Below are 15716 nucleotides of genomic sequence, written 5' to 3' on the forward strand. Positions count from 1 at the left end.
TAAATACTTCATGGCTTTATTGGAAAATACTTAACAGCAACCTTTAAAGAAAAAAAAAAAAGAAAGGCATTTTATACTTGACATATTACATCACAGTGAAAATCTTTCTGTACATATTCCAGCAATTTTAGGAGCTAGGGTCAGAGCACTGTGACTGATGTTTAGGGGCCTTGCTCAGGGGCCAAAGTGTTTGCAAAACTGTTGCTTAAACCACTGAGCTACAACCTCCCACTGCTGAGCTTTAGGTCATTACACTACTTCACTGATGATTATCTTTCTATAACAGCACACCTCCAAATGTTTTATTCCTTATTTATCTACACTTTACCTTTTACAGGATACTAAAAAGGAGCTCTATTTATTATCTAACATTATTAACTGGCAGCAGTATGTAACATTGTGTATTATATACTGCTTGAGATACACTAAATTCACAAAAGTATTGGGACACCTGACTTTTCCAGCCATATGTGGATCTTCCCCAAACTGTTACCACACTGTCAGAGGTGCACAATTGTACATGATGTCTTTGAGTGGGGTAGCATTAAATTTTAGCTTCACTTGAACTACAAGACCCAAACCCGTTTCAAAATGACCGTGTCCTTTTGCACAAAGCCAGCTTCTTGAAGATACGCTTTACATGGTTTGGGATGAATTGGAACACTTGACTTCACCTCAGGCATCTTCACTCTTCATCAGTACCTGGCTTAACGCTCTTGTGGCTGAAAGAGCACAAATCTCCACAAGCACACTAGTGAAACATCTTACGAGAAGAGTGGAGGTTATTGTAGAGCAATCGGGGATTAAATGTGGAATGGAATCTTCAAAAAGCACATGAATCTTATGGTCAAGTGTGCACAAACGTTTGTCCATATTTAACGGTCAACACTAAATTTTCTAAAATGAGTTTTAGAATGTATTTTTTAGAACTGCATGGTGGTGTATAGGTGGCACTGCCCCCTCTAAGGTCCATGGTTCAGTTCTGAGCTCAGGCTACTACTCACATATTTCCCTTGGTTTTATTACTGTCCTTCCACCATCCAAAAACACACTTGTTGGATTGGCTATGCTTAATTGCTTTTATGTGTAAATAAATGAGTGCATCTTATTCAGGGGATATTTCTGCTTAGGGAACAGTTTTCCCAGGATAAGCTGAAGATCCACTGCAAACCTGAGAATAAATAAAATAAATATAAACATTTTCCAGAGTTACTTCATTTATGCTGCTATGATCTATTGTGAAAATACAATAGATCATAAAATGCTCCAATTGCTTACTTCCATCAAAGTTTCCCAGATTGTTCCTTCAGACTCCAGGCAGCTTCCATGTATTTGGTAATTTCACAAGTCTGGCGTGGAAAGTTCAGCCTTCTGTCTGAGCGATCTGAAACAATCTGAAATGTAGAGATGTGAGAACAGTATCCTGATGACTGTATACAACATTTTCACATTTTCTGACACATTGCTACACTGACAAACTAGCACACATTTTTTAACTAATAATATCTATCATACTTTACAGCCTCACCAAAGGAGTGTAAATCCATCCAATTTCTTGAGCCTCGGTCATTGGACGAGTGTACTTCTTTGATGGTTCGGAAAGTGCTTTGCGAATGATATCCTGGAAAGCAGCTGCCATAAAAAATGACATTTACAACAGTGTAACATTATTCACCATTAAAATGACAGCAGTCTAAAAATTGTCACTTTTTATTGTATTATGTACACTTGTAAGAACCAAGTTATTATATTATTTACAAAGTTATAGCTGTGATAGAGGCTGAAATAAAAACAGCACAACTCTCAGGATTCAGGACTTGTTATTTTGTCTTTCTGCCACTATAAGTCTTTGTTGTTCCCTCATCTTGTGTTTCCTCTGAACATAACTGCAGATACAGATTTGGACAGGTTGAAAAATCCATAGTTTTTTGTTTGGGTTTTTTTTTTTAAGTGTAAAAATTTGAGTGATCCAAAAATCAGTGATCCAAAAAATACAAAGGTAAAGAAAAAGTAAAGCCATAAATAAAAAACAAGAAAACTTCTCTGGAACTCTGGGAAAAATCACAAGCAAAGTCTGGAGCGTTGGCAAGAATACGCCAAACAAAAAAACAAACCCGGAAACAATATCTTACACAGGGCTACTTTGGGAAGGGTGGAAGACACAGGAAAACAAATGTTACACAGACCACACAACTTCAACAATCAAGCAAACTAACACAAAGGGGGGATTTAAATTCACACAGGAGTGAGACACAGGTGGAAACAATAGAAACTGATGAGGTTCACAGGGATACAATAGTGACATCTAGTGGGGAAAATAGGGAAAAGCAATGGAAAAAAAAGTTTTGAAACCTAAAAGGAGCCCTGACAGCTGCTATAGCATTATACACTGCTCATCCAAGAAAAAAAGTTACCACCTGAATTTAAATTAGCTGTGTAAACCACTTATCATTGAGGCAAAAAACCCAACATCTTCAATTTGCTAGGGAGCATAAAGATTGGACTCTGGAGCAATGGAAGAAGGTCATGTGGTCTGAGTCCAGATTTACCCTGTTCCAGAGTGAGGGGCACATCAGGGTTAGAAGAGAGGTGGATGAACTGATGCACCCATCATGCCTAGTGCCTACCGAACAAGCCTGTGGGGGCAGTGTTATGATCTGGGGTTGCTGCAGTTGGTCAGGTCTCAGTTCAGCAATGTTATGTGCCTAAAGAATGAGGTCAGCTGACTACCTGAATATACTGAATGACCAGGTTATTCCATCAATGGATTTTTTCTTGTGCCTGATGGCATGGCATATTCTAAGATGACAATGCCAGGATTCATCGGGGTCAAATTGTGAAAGAGTGGTTCAGGGAGCATGAGACATCATTTTCACACATGGATTGGCCACCACAGAGTCTAGAACTTAACCCCATTGAGAATCTTTAGGATGTGCTGGAGAAGACTTTGCACAGCGGTCCGACTCTCCCATCATCAATACAAGATCTTGGTGAAACATTACTGCACCTCTGGACAGGAATAAATGTTGTGACATTGCAGAAGCTTATTAATGACCAGGTCATTGCGTGGTCCAAAATGTTAATGTGAGACTTTTCTTTGTGTAGCTTTATGACTGCTACACTGTAAATAAAACGATGTCAGATACAGATGTGTGACTGCAAATTGTGTGAAGTTGTACATACGGTCCGCTTCATCTTCTTCTTGCGTTTTTCTTGCCGTGGGTTTATCAGGTATAACATGCACTGAAAGAAAAAGTACAAGATTGTTATTAATCATTTTAAGTTTTAATACACACTACAAATAGTAAGCAGTGCACTATGCTACGTATATAGACCCCGGACCACAGAGGTCCTCAACCTGAGCTTTGGAAGAGCTGCTACCAAGTTGCAAAAACGTTCTGGGGCAAAAATCTATAGACACGGCTCTGTAGAAATCTGTAGAATATCATATGCAATATCATGCACATATGATAAAAATGTACTTCTATTACATTACAAGCAAGTTTTGATGTGAACTAATCAGTATGTATAATAAATAACATTGATTGCATCATCAATTTATGAAGTTTTTAAAACTACATTTCATCTGAAGATAATCACACTGAGGAATTAGGACAATCTCTCTAATGTGAACAGGAGATACAGAGCTGAATTTGATTTCTGATCTTTTTACAACTAGAGTACAATTTAATATATTGTCTTTTTTTTTTTATTTTAAGTTGCCATTCTTCTTCTTCTTCTTCTTCTTTATTCAACTTCTCCTATTAGGGGTTATTGAAAATTCAATCACAGCCATTCAATTGAAGTGGTTACACAATTAAGCCAATAACTTTAAGAATAATGTAGTTTTATCTAAATAAAAATCTTAAAACTAATAAATGTATCTTTTGAATGCAAAAATTATGTAACATACACAAAATAACATTGCTGATCTCTTTGCTCTTCATATATGTGTCAGTCTGGCTTTGTGTGTCTTTGAGTCTCTTCTGGCCTGGATCTCACTTCAGGGCACTACCAAGAAACATCTACTCACATTTTTTGAAGGGATTGATTTTGAACTCGGTGTAAAGCTTTTGATGTTGCTGTTCTTTCCGGATTGTCTCCATAAGGAAAGCGTTTTGGTGAACCATATCCACAGGCTCTTTCTCTATTGCTTTACTTGGCTTCGCCATTGTCGTTCGCCGACAATTTTTCCCCTTCTGACGCTCAAGTTGTTTCACACCGTCTTCAACGATGCGGATTTAGCTTCCGGTCGCTGTCGCCTGGCAACCGCAAACAAACCATTAAATTCCACTGACGTTTCGGCAGTGACGTTTTGGCTCCACTAGAGGGCGCGCTAGACTCGCGTAGTAATAATAATAATAATAATAATAATAATAATAATAATAATAATGATAATAGACAGAGTTGCCGACTAAACACGTGACCAAATAGATTAATGGATGGATGGATGGATGGATGGATGGATGGATGGATGGATGGATTAATTTCGGAGCTGCCTCAAAATAATAACTCTCTCAAATTAACATAATAGGATGCGTAAACTACACATTAAAGTGACTTCATTAACCCAAATGATGACTTTATAATACACTTACTATCTAGGAAGTGGTAGCTCAGTAGTTAAGGCTCTGGATTACTGATCAGGAGGTCAGAGGATCAAATCCCAGTCTAACTAAGCTGCTTCTTTTAGGAACCCTGAGCAAGGCCCTTAACCCTCTGTGCTCCAGAGGTGCTGTCATGGCTGACCCCAGCGTCCTCAAATTCGATGTGACGAAAGAATTTCACTGCGCTCTCAAGTACATATTGCCCCCCACAATTACTACTTCTACTACTAATAATAATAGGAAAAAAACAACAACAACAATAGCAACTTTTTATTATTTTTTTTTATAATTATTACTGATTATTTCTTAGTCTGTTTTTGATTGGTTAAAGTGATTTGTGATACAGCTTGAAACAGACTTTTAGGCTTTTTTAAAAACAGTTTTAAAAAAAAAATGTTTATACTTTTTAAAAAATTTTAATTATCAAATCCCCAGGAAAAACATAATGCATGTAGTTGGAGAAATGTCATTTTATAAGGTTAATATTGATGCTAGAGATGATGTATGTGGGCAGTGCAGCTGCAGAGAAAAGACACTTGTTTTATTGTTTTAATTGAATAATTTTCTGTCCAAATGATGTCATAATAATGGCTTTAAGAGTTAGATTAGCTCTGATAGGACACCACTGAAGGCATGTGAAATGCATGTCGCTGCACTGATAAAAATGAACAAAAAGATTCCAATTTAAAACTCCACTTCTGAAAAGTTATGAGGATGAGCGTTTCTTATTCAAATACATAAAAAAATAGATACCTTATGTAAATCCTTACATAACTTAAGATCATCTTTCTTATACCTTATTACTGTACATTGTCTATTTTTTATAGGCGTAGCTATGGATTAGAATAATAGTTCATTTACTTTTCAAAATGATAATGAATCTTATTTCTAGTACAGCACTATATGTATGGAGCCCATATGTACTGTAAGTCAAAGAGATGGTTTTAATTCCCTGAACCATACTGCTCTAATACAAATGACCAGTTGTAACATTTTAATAGAGTATTATGTGCAATACATAATCTCGATCAGCCAACTTATAAAGATAACAAATGGTTCTTTCTCTAATTAAAGTTGTATGAATCATCTTATATCATCAAACCATGTATCTCATATCGATTATTCAGCATTGCTGTGTAAAATAAAAGCATGCAATACTTATGAATATGTTATAAAAACACTAAGCAGGTCCCTTTTGAATAAAGCGAGTAGGGGAGTTGTAGCTCAGTGGTTAAGGTGCTGGGTTACTGAATCGGAAGGTCGGGTGTTTAAGCCCCAGTGTCACCAAGCTGCCACTCTTGGGCCCTTGAGCAAGGCTCTTAACCCTCTGTGCTCCAGGGGCGCCATATCATGGCTGACCCTGTGCTCTGGCCCCAGCTTCTGAGCAAGCTGGGATATGCTAGGAACGAATTTCACTGTGCTGTAATATATATGTGACAAATAAAGGGAACCAGCCCCAGCTATTAGGGTTGCACAAGCCAGGTCCCAAGCCCGGATAAATGGGGAGGGTTGCGTTAGAAAGTAAAAACGTGTGCCAAATCAAACATGTGGATCATGAATACGGATGATCCTAACGGGAGAAGCCGAAAGAAATAAAGGCTGTTCTTCTTCTTCTACGTGTTTTCACTGACTTTAGATTCTTAGCTGCATTAGATCTGGAACTCTTCTTTAAACTGAACCAATAATATTTTAGACATACAACATTTGGGTGTAAATGGAAAATCATTTTATTTTCCTTTTTTTCTTCCTCTAAACATATCTGTCAAAATTTGAGGCTTTCCTTGATTTGTATCAGAGGAAAATAGTTTGGTACAAAGCCTGTTAAATATATGTTTTTTTTTATATATTTATTTTCTTTATTCTTTATCCAATTTCAATGAGCAGTCCAATACTAAATCCAGTGTTATGCATGCATTATGTTATCTTGTTTTACATTAAAATAGATTACTGTCCCAAACCACTCGGGATTTTCAGGATTCCAGATTTTAATCTTTATTGTCATATGTACAGGAAAATATCTCTTACACCATACAATGACATTTTATATAGACAATTCTTTTATACAACTTTTACAAACCCGATTCCAAAAAAGTTGGGACACTGTACAAATTGTGAATAGAAAAAGGAATGCAATAATTTACAAATCTTGTAAACTTATATTTTATTCACAATAGAATATAGATAACATACCAAATGTTGAAAGTGAGACATTTTGAAATGTCATCTATGTTGTATTCTGAATAAAATATTGAAATTTTAAAATTCCACATCATTGCATTCTGTTTTTATTCACAATTTGTACAGTGTCCCAACTTTTTTGGAATCGGGTTTGTGTTTGTGTATATATATATATATATATATATATATATATATATATATATATATATATATATATATATATATATATATATATATATATACATATATATATATATATATACACACAGTATATAAATATAGTTCAGGAGGAAAGAAGGTTACGGCAGCATTACAATGGTACAAACAAGCATATCGAAGTGAGACTCTATGCACTATAACATGGGTGAAAGTTGGGTGTAAACCTTTTGAGAAGGGCTGATCTTTAGGATGTGCATGTGGGACCATCTACAACAGAAAGAGGCTTGCAAGTGCATAAAACTTCGAACAGTGTATGTTTGCCTTTCACTGGGTATGGCTGTTGAGAGAGAGAGAGAGAGAGAGAGAGAGAGAGAGAGAGAGAGAGAGAGAGAGAGAGAGAGAGAGAGAGAGAGAGAGAGAGAGAGAGAGAGAGAGAGAGAGAGTGTGTGTGTGTGTGTGTGTGTGTTATGGGGCTTGGAGATTTCATGTCAGATTACACAGTAGGGAATATCCTATGCCATGCCTGTGCCATGTTCAAATCACGGCGAATCACATTTTTAAATAGTTATGCTGTTGGCCATATCGTTTTTTTTTTTTTTCTTTTCTAAGTAGTTGGATACATGAGACATAATTCATGTGTGTATTTAGACATAATGAGATAATTTTGTCTTGTTTAATTATTTAATTATAAAATCTAATCCTGTGAGTTGAACTGTGCCTAAGGTGAAATGTATGTCTGGCATGTTAAAAGTGATTTAATTTAATGTATTGGGTTAATAGATTAAACCACACACATTTTTTATGAGAACACTTTTCACTACTGAAAAGAACAATCCTTATTTTTTCTGGCACAGTTTTTGAGTTATTATGGAAACAGGCAGAAATAATTTTTATTGTAAGAATTAATTTCTGTTTGATTATTTTCATTTTACAGTGTATTGAGTGTAAAATATAGTGGAAAGTACCGGTAATCATGTTTTACACATGTACACACCTGAAGTGAAATTGTATCTATTTGTGGTGTAAATCTAAATCTCAATCTGAAAATTAAATTTTTTCATTTTCAATGAATCCAACAAAATTTAAGAGGAAAAAAAAAAAAGAGTAACAAACTGAAAAAAAAACATTAAATCTTTAGTTAAATAAATGACTATAGTTAGATGATGATAATAATAATAATAATAATAATAATAATAATAATAATAATAGTAATAATAATAATAATAAACCCCAATACCTTTTATCAAATGAAAATAACAGATTTGAAAGTTGTATAGTAATAATTTTATTTAATTTTTTTGTAATTTTGCACATGACACTGTACTTTATGATTACGGGCAAAACTTTATGATTAACAATTATTTACATTTTAAAGCAGCTGACATGTTCATAACCATTTTGAACACGTGGTATCACTCTTGCAGACTGTGAGAAAATACTCAGCAAGTCTGGAACCCCCACTGTGTCTGTGACATGCAGTCATCCAAAACCGCAATCTGTTCTCAAATCCAAACACTTGCTGCCTATTGACCTGTTGTCTCCATACACAACGTGCACGTCACAGTCTCATACACAATGGAGGCCTGTGAGTCTATGAGCATGTAAGTCTTCAGATAAATGCCCCTGTTATCAAATGTACAGCGTTTGCCCACTTTGAGGGTGATTCTACCACCATAGTGCTCCCCACCCCAGACAAAGCTTTTAAAGGATGCAAAAAAGACTGGTAGACAAATTTGTTAGATAAACCCCAGTCAAACTGATAACAATCATAATTCTGAGTACACTCACCAGGGTCCAGTACGTATACCACCCAGTCATGGGGAAATGTTCCTGAGGTGTCTTTTGACATTTCTTGTATATGTCAAATATTTCATGTATATTTCATGAACATACACATCTTTCAATGTTTTATTATTAGCAGGTACATTATTTATTGATTTGTTGGTTGGTTTTGCTTTGACCTTCTATCTACGACATGAATGAAATATTTAGGATTTTTGAGGACATATTTTTTCTATCCCAGACTGTAGATTTATGCAGCCTATCAGTGATACTCATGCCATGTGACCACACAGAGAAGTTTTTTCTCATGTTGCTTCTTAGAGACATCTGCAACATGTCAGCAGTAGGGATTGAGATGGATCTGAGATGTGAAACACATTTGCGGGTGCAAATAAGTTGGAATATTTTGTGTATCGTACTGGATATTGTAGAGACAAACACATGGACCAAACTCACAAATGAAACAAAAGGACAAAGAAAAAAAACGGTATATGTACTGTTTTTTACTTGGTATGAAATTGATGGATTGCCACTATGCTATTTGTCATTTTCAGTTTTCAGAGGAAATGCACTATTAATTAGGAAATGCACCTGCCTACTGGGTTTAAATGTGCATGTGTGTGTGTGTGTGTGTGTGTGTGTGTGTGTGTGTGTGTGTGTGTGTGTGATAAAACCTCATTATATACTGTAAAAATGCACTGTATAACCCTAATAGATTTATAGATTGGCTAATGATAAACACTACACATTATCCTAACATCTAACATCTAACATCACAATCAATCCTCCTTAATAATGAGTAAAATAATATTTGGCAACATTGAGGAAATATCTTTTTTTCCCCCCCCAAATCTTTATGCTCTCAGTAGTTTCTGCATAAATCTGGGTATTTATCAGACCTAATCATCAATATCTTAACATCAAACTAACCTTTTCCCATCTCTCAGATTTCCACCATAATAAAATAATATTTGATCCAATTCCTCAACCATATAATTATAATCTTTGAAGTTCATATTCATATTCCTTCATCACACACAATACTTTATGCCACTAGAGGACAGTAGCCAGCAATTATCACCTTTCTTTCCATCTTTCCATCCCCTTTAATTTATTCTTAAATAAGCATTGTGGATTAATCATCATGCTGTTTCTTCGAATGAACGAGGGATAGATTATACTACTGGCACATTAGTAAGGATGATTAGCTAAATGTGTGTGTGGGCAATGAAATGAGGTGCCCTTACAGTCTGAAAGATCTGTCTGGCCCACGATACACATTCATTAAAGTAGTTCTGCTGCAAATATGAGTGAACAATGCTCTTTGTTTTGAATAATTTATGAATTTCTTATCGTCCCCATAAGCAGAGAATAGAATAGAAAAAAACAGAATCCCCCCACCCCCACCCAACCACCACCACTACCCCCTCCACAATAATGTATAACACTTGTATCAATGCTAAGAAAAAAGAAATTAAATTTCACTAAAATATTCATACATGCTGTTGCTTCAGGAAAGAACATCATTGGGACTGTTGTTTTTGTCCTATAAATGGTTTCGTTTTCAGTAACTGTGTGTCCTCGAGGGCTTTTCAAGTCTTCAATTTGTTTAAAGGAACATTAGTCAAATGAATTCACATTCAACACAGCAGGTCAGTTCAGGCAAACTCCAGGTCATTTTCATTTTTACACACTTCTTCAGTAAAGTTGTTAACTTAAGATCTATAGCTTTTGAATTCGCTGTGGCAGGAGGGATTCTGTCTTTTATCTGGTTCTTCATACTTTTGTGTGTGTGTTTTTTTTTAACTAGAAATTTGAGAAAGAAAAACCACATAAAAAAATGCCTTCTTCTGGATTCCCTTTCATTCTGTATATTTATTTTATTAAAGAAAAATACCACGTTTTTATTAAATAATGTATAGTGGACATATAAATATCAGGCTGTAGAAGTAAATTTAAACTTTGTACATGTTCAAACAAATAAGGGTGATGTGGTTGTATTTCAGTAAAATTATATAAGAAAAGGTACATATGGAACTAACCTTAATCTTAACATCTCACATTTCATATGGCTGAGGTCATTTACATTGTATTTTGTATATACATGTAGAAACAGTTGTGCTCAGATTTTTCACTCAATCGAGAGCTCTGTTTACTACCTGTGCAGCGTACTTCGTTGATTCTTATTATCACCTTGCAACTGACTATTGATAACTGGAATTCTTTGTATTGCAAAAAAGATCTGGATAGTGAGCGCGTATACTTAAGAGGAGAATAAATTTAGTTTAAATTCCATCAAAGAAGAATATAATATAAGGAAAGAACATAAGAAAATCAAATCAAACACTGACAAGCTGTTGCCATAACTGCTGTTTTCGCTTCTATCAGTATTTATGCTAGATATGGGTTTCTAAAGAATAAATTACACTGTTTTTTTTTTGTGTTAAAATTGTTTAGCTTTCTTCTTGGATATAATAAGATACAAAAAAGGTTCAGCTCATCATGTTACAAATAAATTTCATGGACAAAAATGCTCTGTCCTAAAGATTCTGCTGTATCAGGAACTTTAAAGTTATAGCTTTCATCTCTGACTTTTACAAATTTCTGTCATTTAAGGCTCCTTGCAATATTAAAAATAATAAATAATTAAAAAAAACCTTTCTAAACCGAAAACTTCAACAATAACACTTACAGTATTAAAATAATAATTTATGTCTAGCATCCTCTGTGCAACTCTAGAAACAATAACATATTAGAACAAATACCATTAATATAAACTTAAATACATATACACAGCCTATAGGCAGCAATTGCTAAGAATAATTCTCACTCAGGATTCTATCATTAAACAGTTAATAACTTATACAACTGATACAACTTCCTGGTCATGTTCATTAGGGATCAATCTACATAAATATTGAGACATCATTGAAACATCATTGCAAATGTTGTTTTTTTCCTATAATGGTTTTGTTTCAGTAACTGTGTGTCCTCAAGGGATTCTCAACGCTTTAATTTGTTTAGAAGAATATTAGTCAAATGAGCTCACATTTGACACAACAGGTCAGTTCAGGCAAACTTAGAGCCATTTAAGTTTTTTGCACACTTCTTCAGTAAAACCTATAGCACGTTATCACAAGGTGTTCTTTTTTTTATCTGCTTCTTCTTACTTTCATGTGTATTTTTTTTAGCCAGATCTTTACCATTCTGAGCAGCTGAAAAAACACATCAAATGCCTCTTCTGGATTCTCTTTCATTCTGTAAGTGTATATCTCTTTTATTAATGACAGATACCATGTACCATTTGTATTAAATAATATACAGTGGACATGTCAAAAGCTAAATATTAGGCTGAGCGAGTGGCTGATTCTGAACTTAGCTCGTGTTCAAACAAACCAGGGTAGTTTGGTTGTATTTCAATAATCTGATATTATAAAAAAGGTACTTTACAAATCATACTAACCCAAACCCTGTACTTTATCCCTAATCTTAACCTTTATGTATCGCATGTTTAAGGACTCCTTAATTAATCCAAAACTCTGCTTTCTACCTGTGCAGTGTTTCACATGTCCTCCCTGTGTCCACATGGGTTTCATTTTGATTCCTGTCATCGGTTTACAACTGACCAATAAAAACTGGAATGCTTTGTATTGTAAAATAAATCTGCAAACTGAACACATATACATAAAAACAGTCATTTATGAGGTATGTCTGTTGAGACCATGAATTTAGTTTACAGATTTATTTTAGAGAAGAACGTAATGTCTACCATTATTAGGTAATAACATGAAAACATAAATGAAAAACTAACTATTTAAATCTATATAAAGTAACTGCTGCATTCTCTTCGATATAAATTTGTGATTTGTTACTTTGAAATATAGTGAAGTATAGTTTAAGCCTACTGTATCAACCTGAGTTTATTAACAGTTAAATAATTGAGTGTGAACTGTTTTTTACCAATTAAAAAAATGAATCGATGTAATTAATTAAAAGTAAATTTTTATATAAAAATATTAGGTGTAATAAAACTGATAAATTATTTGTAATCAGGTGACACACTGATACATTTATCTTTCTTAGGTTTTATTTCTAATGTCATCTCAGGGAGTTTTTTACTTTTCTTTGCCGACTCATTGGGGATTAATTTATAAATTACCAATGTTCATTTCAATGCTAAATCCAAAAAGCAAAATATCGTGGACCCTGATGTAAAACAGAATACTTCACACTGAACACAAAACACTGAACTGTTTTTTTTTAAGTTATGAGCACACTGGAATTTTACATTTTAAGTTGTTTTCAGATATTAGTTTTAACATTTACATCCTTGCCTTCATTTAATTTTGGCACTATTCTTATTTCCAGACATTTAATCTGATTGGTTTAAAATGCTGTCTGGACCTTGTCAAAAGTTTCACACAATTTTAAGGAACACAGAAATATTTACAAAAAATACATATCAGTGGAGTTGGAAAATCGAACCCCATGCTGCTGCTGAGGATGTCTCCACATGGACAACCTAAAGAAATATGAACTTATTGTGAAGGTTAGAAACAATGAAGAGTTTTCCCATGAACAATTTTGCACTCAAGTTTCCCCTGATCTCCACTGCTTCTGGTTTACTCATTGTGGCTAAACTTCTAGGGACAAGTTTGTGAATTTAATATATTTACTGTATTTTGACTGGAACGAACCACTGACGATGGTTTATAAAAGCGAGTATCTTACTGAATATAAAGCAATAAAAACAAGGATAAAATCTCCTGCTTAAATGCTGAGTAATAATGCTTAAAGATTAAAAAATCAATAACAAACGAGAAAAAGAAAATACAGCATCTGTGGTATCCAGTGGCAGAAAGAAAACTTTAAAATACTACCTATTGAAATACATTACATAGAAAATTGTCCTGGAAATTCCTGTCTATGAACATGAATCAATAGATTAAATTTTGTGACTACAGTATATCACGAAATGCCATGAGACTGAGCTGGTCTGTAAAGCTGCTTTATAGAAATAGCCATTTATTAAAAGTGTCATTTGTATAAAATTGAACTACAATAATTTCACATAATTATATTTCCACTGCTCACAGAACTACATGCCACTATATTAGTTGTCAGTGGTCTATCAGCTGAAGAGGAGTCTGCACTTCAGGGAGGAAAGGTTCATTGCTTATGTCACATTCCTGTGTAAAGTGGCTTTTGTTTGGAAAAAGACTTTAAGACAGTGAGAATCACCCAGGAATGAAGTGTGAATGAAACGTGTGTTTGACAGGTGTGAAAAGATATGAGCATGAGAGCTGCTGAAAGTGAAAAGGCCACTGAATCTGCGAGCATGCCATAGACACTCGGCTCTGTCTTCTGCTTGGCAGATTTTTACCAGATTTCACTCGTGAAGGTCTGCTTATCTGATAGTTCTGCCCTACTGAGTTCTTTATATCGTGCTAAATGTCAATGGACACAGTAAGTGGCATGTTGAAAACACAGATGCTTTAATATTTATTACTTTCAATGAAGTCTTTACAAAAGGTGTTTTTACCCTTTAGAGAAGAAATGCTCATCAATGGAGTGATATAATTTAAGACTGAATTTGGGCTCTATCCTACAATAGGGGAAATACCTTTAAACCCATGTGAACAAAATGGAATTGTTCTGTTGAAATTGAAAATGTATATACACATTACACTTTCAGAAAAAATAATATTAATCCGTACCTCATCATTGTGGTTGAATCTTTTCTTTTGTACACTTTATCTATCTCAGATGAAAACACTACACTGTCATTTTTGACAATGTTAGGACATTTGTGGTACTAATGTACTTATTTTAAAAGCTCATGTATCTTTGATTTGTAAATGTGGATAAAAAGAGGACATGCTATCCCCCCCTTTACAGGCTTCGATGTTAGCTAAATGTCACATCTGTCCTCAACTACCACTTTCGCTCAAACACAAAAGAGAGATTGAGTTACCTTGGAGAAGCCCAGCAATGTTTGCAGAGTATCAATTGGGACTTGGGCCTGCTTGGGCCATGATCCAAGAGCTAGAATGAGAAGCAGAGGTGTTTCGGTGTGTTAAGAACATGAAGCAAAATGAATAGAAGGGCCAGATCGAGAAGAACTGTTTCTCAGCCAACCGCTATCGCAACAAAAGAGAAAGCTGAATGTTATCACTGGCTTCTTTATGTGCTTGTGGCAGAAGTTTGATGCAGCAGAAAAACTCATTCCATCGTCAGTTATCCATCAAATGTGCAATTTTCTTTTCTTTTTCTAGCTTGACTGAACCCATGTTTATAAAAGCAGGTTGCATTTCCATCTACTTGAGAGACCGAACGTTAGATTATTGCACTGCAAAGAAACTAATATTGTTTGAGTGTTGTTTACTGCATACATTAAAGGTTCATAGCAGAGGAGGAACAGAGCCAATACAGTTATTGCTGCCAAGGGATCATAAAGCTGAGACTGATGATCTCATTAAGTTCAAACAGAATCAAAGATGGCCTATTAAACCTTTATGATGAGCTGTTCACCTTACAGGCCAACTGTGGCACAGCTACTCTGTCAAACAAATCATAAGGTATTTTTCCTTTTATTTATTCTCACCAGTTGTTTTTTTTTTATCTTATTTTATGAAATTTTATGCAACCCAGTTCGCTTAACACAAGTAATATTGAAACAATTTCTGGACATACAGTGAATGTAAAAAGTCTACGTAACCCTGTTACAATTGCATTTGTTTGTGATGTAAAGCAATCAAACCAATATAAATCATTTGAAAAAAATTTTGTATGTAAAATAGCAAATGATGGACATTTTTCCTCTGTTTCTTTGCAAACAGGTTTTCATTTTCACGGGTTTTCATTTCACAGGCTTTAGTTTTCGTGCTCTATTTTGATTACTTTTCTACATAAAATTTGAATGTGCTTGGTTAATTCTGAAAGGGACACATTCACTTAATTTTCATACGCTCTAATTTCACATTGAGGGTG

General features: G+C 34.6%; 1 protein-coding gene across 1 annotated transcript; it reads right to left on the reverse strand.

The window, feature by feature from the left end:
- Positions 1-4236, reverse strand: fam183a (family with sequence similarity 183 member A). The gene is made up of 5 exons (XM_046853792.1): positions 4034-4236; positions 3184-3243; positions 1529-1632; positions 1279-1394; positions 1-1171 (listed from the first exon to the last, which is right to left on the reverse strand). The coding sequence occupies exons 1-4, from the start codon at positions 4170-4172 to the stop codon at positions 1284-1286; spliced, it is 414 nt and encodes a 137-aa protein (XP_046709748.1). The 5' UTR covers positions 4173-4236; the 3' UTR covers positions 1-1171; positions 1279-1283.
- Between the last annotated feature and the right edge of the window lie 11480 nt (positions 4237-15716).

Source organism: Silurus meridionalis, chromosome 1, assembly GCF_014805685.1.
Source record: "Silurus meridionalis isolate SWU-2019-XX chromosome 1, ASM1480568v1, whole genome shotgun sequence".
In the NCBI taxonomy this organism is placed as follows: domain Eukaryota; kingdom Metazoa; phylum Chordata; class Actinopteri; order Siluriformes; family Siluridae; genus Silurus; species Silurus meridionalis.

Coding starts and splice junctions, on each gene's coding strand:
- fam183a (XM_046853792.1), bottom strand. CDS start 4,172: ATGGCGAAGCCAAGTAAAGCAATAGAGAAAGAGCCTGTGGATATGGTT. Junction 1,633..3,183: donor AGAAGAAGATGAAGCGGACC/GTATGTACAACT, acceptor TTTTTATGGCAG/CTGCTTTCCAGGATATCATT. Junction 1,395..1,528: donor GATGGATTTACACTCCTTTG/GTGAGGCTGTAA, acceptor TCTACATTTCAG/ATTGTTTCAGATCGCTCAGA.